The sequence below is a fragment of the Salvelinus alpinus genome, chromosome 12, assembly GCF_045679555.1.
Source record: "Salvelinus alpinus chromosome 12, SLU_Salpinus.1, whole genome shotgun sequence".
Taxonomy (NCBI): Eukaryota; Metazoa; Chordata; class Actinopteri; order Salmoniformes; family Salmonidae; genus Salvelinus; species Salvelinus alpinus.
The window spans coordinates 55,170,319-55,177,435 of NC_092097.1; the positions used below are offsets into that span (position 1 = coordinate 55,170,319).

General features: G+C 41.5%; 1 protein-coding gene across 2 annotated transcripts; it reads right to left on the reverse strand.

Moving 5' to 3' along the window:
• Nucleotides 1-1,916: 1,916 nt before the first annotated feature.
• On the reverse strand, nucleotides 1,917-5,002 carry LOC139536375 (L-rhamnose-binding lectin CSL3-like). Of its 2 annotated transcripts, XM_071336865.1 has the most exons (9): nucleotides 4,890-5,002; nucleotides 4,573-4,608; nucleotides 4,448-4,492; nucleotides 4,153-4,288; nucleotides 3,932-4,050; nucleotides 2,607-2,651; nucleotides 2,361-2,496; nucleotides 2,177-2,284; nucleotides 1,917-2,105 (listed from the first exon to the last, which is right to left on the reverse strand). In XM_071336865.1, the coding sequence occupies exons 1-8, from the start codon at nucleotides 4,918-4,920 to the stop codon at nucleotides 2,179-2,181; spliced, it is 654 nt and encodes a 217-aa protein (XP_071192966.1). In that variant the 5' UTR covers nucleotides 4,921-5,002; the 3' UTR covers nucleotides 1,917-2,105; nucleotides 2,177-2,178. The 2 variants fall into 2 exon arrangements, with proteins under 2 accessions (XP_071192966.1, XP_071192967.1); XM_071336866.1 differs by lacking the exon at nucleotides 4,573-4,608 and having other exon boundaries at nucleotides 4,448-4,522; nucleotides 4,890-4,969.
• Between the last annotated feature and the right edge of the window lie 2,115 nt (nucleotides 5,003-7,117).

Consider the following 7,117-nt stretch of genomic DNA (forward strand, 5'->3'; position numbering starts at 1 on the left):
TAGACAAGAGGAAAGGGTGCCTCCTACTGACCATCCAGCACCACTTCCAGAAGCATCTGTTCTCCCATCCAGAGACTTACCAGGACCAACCCTGCTTAGCTTAGCTTAGCTTCAGAAGCAAACCAGCAGCGGGATGATGGGTGGTATGCAGGCCTAGCTGGCTATATAATGAATATGAATTGGGTGTTGTGAGATTATTAAATATAAAAGCACTAACATCTCTAAAATCTTCACTTAGTCAAAAGATTTATTTGAACCCTAAATGGTTCTCAAGTAAAATACTAAGAAAAGTTAATCCACTGTTTAAATAGCGCTTTTGCCTGTGTACAGATTTCGATGTCTCATTTTTGATTGATTGCGAATGATAGCTTTTTCTAAGTATCTCTCTTTTTCAAACAAGCATTGCAGAGCTGGCTACAATTTAAATTTCATCCACCTGAAAAGATAGAACAAATATTAATGCTGAATTTAAATGCGCTGGTTGATAAAATACCTGTATATATGGGAAACAGTTTGAAAAGGGTATTTTGTTATTAAATATTGTAAATTGGAATGGGTGAGTTGTCTTTTATAGAGTTATCAGAAATATATGGAAAGGTCTGCTCAGTCCAAGATTATAACCAATTGATTACAGCATTACACCAAAAATGGAGGCAGGTGGCAGCAGGAGGTAGGGAAGTGGTCTGCCCAATTTAACAGGATCAAAACTTGCAGTGGAATAAAAAAAGCATAAATAGGAATGTTTACCAGTTTCATTTGAGGACCAGGATGTTGATATCTGTGCCATACAGATTGCAAAGTTGTTGGGAAGATATTTTTTGATCTAAAATTGACCCTGGATATCCTATTAACGTTTTTCAACAGTCTGTAGAGTCTATTCAATAGAAATGGTATGTTAATCACAGCATAGTTGAAATATATATGCTGCGTAGAAATCCAAAGTGTGTGGCCAGCAGAGACAGGTGGGATGGGCTAAGGGAAGCTGAGGGTTGTGATGTGGAATTGGAGACAAGTGGGGGTGGAGTTGCTGGGTGAAGGATAGAATGAGATGTAAAATAAATTCCAGATAAAACAAATACATTTGAATGACACTGAGGGGCTGTGTTGATACAGTTGAGGCTTATGCCATGCAGGTGTTTATACAAATGCGTACTAATTCAAATGCTCAGATGGACATGGTGCCATACATGCACTCAAACATTGTTGGCCTGGCTGTTTCTCATGGTTGTTTCTCTTATTTGGTGGTGCATAGGGCAGGGAATTATTTTATTTCTCAGGGTGGAATGTGATGGTTGAGGGGCAGCTCTTGGATGGCTGTATCGGTCAGGTCCCCCTTTGACATTGTGGGAGATTTGTCGACGTGCCTGTGACCCTGTGTGTCTCTGGATAAGAAGCTGTTAGACTAATGTGATGTAGTTGGGCAGCGTCACTGCAAGTATGTTGATTAAGAGAAGAAATAGTCTAGCTGAATTTACACAGTAACATTTGTTTCATGATCCAACCACTTAACTATCAATGTTTGTAGGGTCTACACATTGTATAAACATTTCTCACCCATCCAGGTCTGCTTTGTGACCAGATTAGCTGTTGATTAATACAAATTAGGACCATTAAGGTTGCTGATGTCATAAGTACTACCTGTCAGCGATTTGAGACACAGGTTCAATTGATTTAAAAATAGTTTGACCATCCAGAACACCACCTGCGGTGGTCAGGAAAGTGATCACAATGAGTATTAAACTTGTCTACAACTGCCTAAAGGTGGGCACAGATTACAGATTACAGACATCAAGACAAAGGCACGTTAGCCTCAGGTACAAATGAGTCTGGTGAACACCGTGTAAGAGAGAATACCGGACACATGGTCAGTAATATTGGTGTGACATTTAGTAATATACAAGAGGCAACCAGTATCATCTTCCAGCCACGTCATTTAATTCAGACCAACAACCACAGTTCAGAAATGGTTTAAGAAATGTTTCAGCACAAAATGCACAGGTTTATAATGGTCATTGAAGTTGATTTGGCGGTTGGAGGAAAACAGCACGACCCGATGAAAATGTCGCAGAAGCCTTGTACATCTTCAGGTTCCCCAGGAAGATATCCTGCAAGACAAACCATAAGTACCAGCATTCTAGTTCCCAGTCATGTGTACACGAACATATACAACACTCACATTCAGTAACAGGTGTAAGCCACATCCAAGTACTTATAGGTTCCGACACAGGGGTCACCGAACACGGAGTTGGATACCTTGACGATACACTGGCGCTCTCCGTCACACCTGTGTGAAACAGGTAGAGGTTAACATCACAGCCAATGAGTGCCTAAAGGTATATGCACACTAAAGGTTTCAGTACCTTTCTGCCATCTTGCTGGTGGTGGATGGGCTGAGGCAGTTGGTGTTTATGAGTTGTTTATGTGGGCGCCCAATGGAACACACATCGTGTTGACGACGACCATAGTTGGCACGCTGAATATGGATCTCACCCCGAACTGAGGAAGAGAACGAAGAAAAGGATTACCAAATCTGGGTGTTTGTGTGGGATAGTGACTAACATACGTCACCACATGAATACACTGTATGGTAGTGTTGACCAGCTTACCACATAGTAGTTGAGAATCAGAGCCTTCACATATGATGCTGCTTACTGCAAGGACAAAACAGGAGTTACACAAATTAAGACACATTAGCCTGGTGAAGTGTTAGTGATGGGCACTAATAGGGAATGTTGATTTCAGGTGCATTTTAAACACGTTGGCATGAACTAAAGTATAAATAGTTAGGTGCGTCATCTTCCACCGTTACCTTGTAGTTTCACTTCCTTATGAACAGTTGGTAAGCTGGTGAAACAGGTCAACCCACTACACCAAATCTGTATTTCTATGCAGTTTGTGCTGTGCCATCTGTCAGATTAGCTATAAACCCTACCAATCTGTGGGAGTTGCGCTAGCTAGTTACCGTTCACTGAAACATTCAGTGGTAAACCAGATGAAGTGTGCAAAACCATCAAATAAGCTCGAGACACTTCCCTTCCATGTTCTTGCTAGCTAATGGAGCGAGATATGTACATATAACAAGGATCAGCAGCATATGAGACAAGTCAATAAAGTTCCTTCAAAAAGGGTCGTTGCAGATGGTCAGGGTAGTCATTCAGCAGTTATGGCTTGGAGGAAGTGGAAGCCATTCATGGTTCTGTTGGTTCCGGACTTGGTGCACCCGTACCATCTGTTATGGAGTAGCAGAGACCAGTATGACTTGGGTGGCTCGAGTCTGTATGTAGGGCCTTCAGACACACGTGGTGTCGAGATCCTGATGGCAGGGAGCCCAGCCTGAGTGATGTACTGGGCCGTACACACTACCCTCTGTAGCACCTTGCAGTCAGATGCCATACCTAGTAGTGATGCAGCCAGTCAAAAAGCTCTCAATGGTGCAGCTGTAGAATTGAGGATCGGAGGGCTGATACCAAATATTTCTAGCCTCCTGGTAGGGAGGGGCTCGGCCCTCCGTTTCCTGTAGTCCACAATCAGTTCCTTTGTCGTCTTGGCACCACACTTCCAGGTCCCTGACCTACCTATAGGCTACGCTAACTAAAGTTGTTGCCGGCTACATTTTTCAATAACCACAGCTTGTTGGCTAGCTAGGGTTAGTTAGCAGGTGAGGGTGGTTTCCACTTTGAGAACCCATGCACGTATGAAACGTTGTGGCCATAAGACGGCATTTAATAAAACGTAGCTGGCAATCTAGTACCATAGGGGAACCAACCTATTCCATTCCTTTTCTAGCTATCAGCAGAGTGCACTCTTTTACAAAAAAGTAAAGTGGTTAGGAGTATTAAACAATATCCCGTCATACCGATAGTACGTTGAATCTAATTATGGATATTGGTGCCCACCACTAAGTGTTATTAGCACACATTCAGAGACTGACTTGTTTCTTGCTGTTGGACACAGGAGTATTTGATGTCCAGGTACTTGTAAGTTCCGACACAGGGGTCTCCAAAAACGAAATTGGATGCCGGCACAACACACTCGCTCTTCCCACCGCATCTGTGTGTTTCAAAGACAGGTAGAGGTCATGAGTTCCTTTCTGCCATCTTGCTGGTTAACACTAGTCAAGGAGTTCCTACAGGTAAACACAGGTTCCAGTACCTTTCTGCCATCTTGCTGGTGGTGGATTGGCTGAGGCAGTTGGTGTTTTTGAGTTGGTTTTGTGGGCGCCCAATGGAACACACATCGTGTTGACGACGACCATAGTTGGCACGCTTGATTTGAATCTTACCTCCATCTGAGGGAGATGGGGAAGAGACAATGAAAAGGAGAAAGGTGAGGGACAAAGGAGAGCCAAGTATGGGTCTCTATGGTGTAGGCTAGTAACCCTAATCTACAGTAGAAACTATCATAGGTGGTCAGTGAGTATACTGTTCAGCAGTGTGGACTAGCTTACCACATTGCAGTAAAGCATCAGAGCCTTCACACGTGATGCTGATTGCTGCCATGACAAATACACAGGAATTACACACTACTCATATTAGGTTGGTTAAGTAGCATCATCATTATTACATACAGTACCTCCATCCGTTAGTGTACAGCAAGCTGCAGCCAGCACTGAAACAACATCACACAGCTAGTTCAGCAACATCTCACAACATATGCACTTGGACCATGAAGCTAGAATTCCGCATTTGAATTATACCTACTGGATTATAGTCAAGTTGAGCATTTGGTCTCTTATTCCAAGAATGCAACGTGACAATTATATATATTTTTTGACCAATAGAAATTGAATGTACCTCAAATCATTTAACATGTACTTCATTTACTCTCAAATACAAGGTCATACATATTTAAATTCTAATCTGCATCACATACAGAGTTTGTATACTCACATGTGACCACCGTCAGTCTGAACATGTTCATGATGCCAGGTACAGGAGTGGAGTAACAGAGAAAATGCAACTGATGATATCTAGACTAAATACACTTGGTATTTATGTTATGTGACATGTCCTAATTAACCCAGGTGTATCACTTTGTCTCCAGGTGCACTTCATTGCAATTAGGGGCCGGCGTTTGCTGGTCTATACCTGGCTATTGGGTCAGTCTCATGGAGTTAGATAGAGGACTCTAGGTGGATAAAATCCATTTTGACATGAACATTGCCATTGAGGGCTTCCAACATTTTAAAGTAGTCATCTAGGTGGGGATCTTTGTTAACTGAGCCACACGGGTCCCGTGTGGCTCAGTTGGTAGAGCATGGCGCTTGCAACGCCAGGGTTGTGGGTTCATTCCCCACGGGGGGACCAGGATGAATATGTATGAACTTTCCAATTTGTAAGTCGCTCTGGATAAGAGCGTCTGCTAAATGACTTAAATGTAAATGTAAATGTTAAGGAAGAATCACACGGGCCACATGCAGTCGCAAAACCTTTGAGCATTGCAGATATAATTTTCATGATTAGAGACAATGTATTTCCTGGTCAGTCCCTGGATGGTAGACCAGATGCTGCTGGAAGTGGTGTTGGAGGGGCAGTAGGAGGCACTCTTTCCTCTGGTCTAAAAAATATCCCAATTCCCCAGGGCTGTGATTGGGACACTGCTCTGTGTAGGGTGCTGTCATTTGGATGGGATGTTAAAACCTCTACCGCTTCTCTCCATCATTTCCGATTTTTTAAATGTTTTACAGCGAAAACACAATTTGTATTTCTATTAGCTAACCACAATAGCCAAACACACAACCGCATATTTTCACCATGTTTCCACCGCATAGGTAGCTTTCACAAAACCGACAAAATAGAGATAAAATTAGTCACTAACCAAGAAACAACTTCATCAGATGACAGTCTTATAACATGTTATACAATACATTTATGTTTTGTTTGAAAATGTGCATATTTGAGGTATAAATCATAGTTTTACATTGCAGCCACCATCAAAAAAAGCACCAAAGCAGCCAGAATAATTACAGAGAGCAATGTGAAATACATAAATACTCATCATAAAACATTCTTGTGAATCCAGCCAATATTTCCGATTTTTTAAGTGTTTTACAGCGAAAACACAATATAGAATTATCTTCTTTGGGATAGGGGGGCGCTGTTTTCACTTTGTAAAAAATCGTTCCCAAATTAAACTGCCTCGTACTCAATTCTTGCTCGTACAATATGCATATTATTATTACTATTGGATAGAAAACACTCTCAAGTTTCTAAAACCGTTTGAATTATATCTGTGAGTAAAACAGAACTCATTTTGCAGCAAACTTCCTGTCATGAAGTGAAAAATCTGAAATCGAGGCTCTGTTCCAGGTTCTTCCTATTCATTTGCTTCAAATCTATGGATATACATGCACTTCATACGCCTTCCACTAGATGTCAACAGGAAGTGAGAGGTGAAATGGGGTGTATAGCTTGATCTGAGGTCAAAAGAGAGCTCTTGGAATGACATGACCCCAATTTCCTTTGTTCAGCAAGGCGCGGGAAGGAACTCTGGATTGCCTTCTGAAAATCTTTCGTTATAGACGGCTAATATCTCCGGCTTTGATTTTATTTGATAAATGTGATAATATCATCGTAAAGTATGTTTTTTCAATATAGTTTTATCAGATTATTGAAAGTTTATCGGGAGTTTTGGCGTGTTCCGTTCTCTGCGTTTGGTGGAGATGGACAGCTTCGCGCCACTTGGCTAGCTTTGGTTGTTAATTCGACAGGAAAAAAGGACATTCTAAAACCAAACAACGATTGTTCTGGACAAAGGACCCCTTGTACAAGATTCTGATGGAAGCTCAGCAAAAGTAGGAACCATTTATGATGTTATTTCGTATTTCTGTCGAAAATGTTTAGTATTATTTTCCGCCCTGATTTTGGGCGCTGTCTCACTATAACGTAAGCTGTATGTCGTACTAAAGTTATTTTTAGAATTCTAACACGGCGATTGCATTAAGAACTAGTGTGTCTTTCATTTGCTATCCAACATGTATTTTTTTGTAAAGTTTATGATGAGTTATTTGGTCAGATTAGGTGAGTGTCAGAAATATATCCGGAGATTCTGGAAAAAAGTTGCTACGTTTTTACAATGTATAACCACGGATTTCAGCTCTAAATATGCACATTTTCGA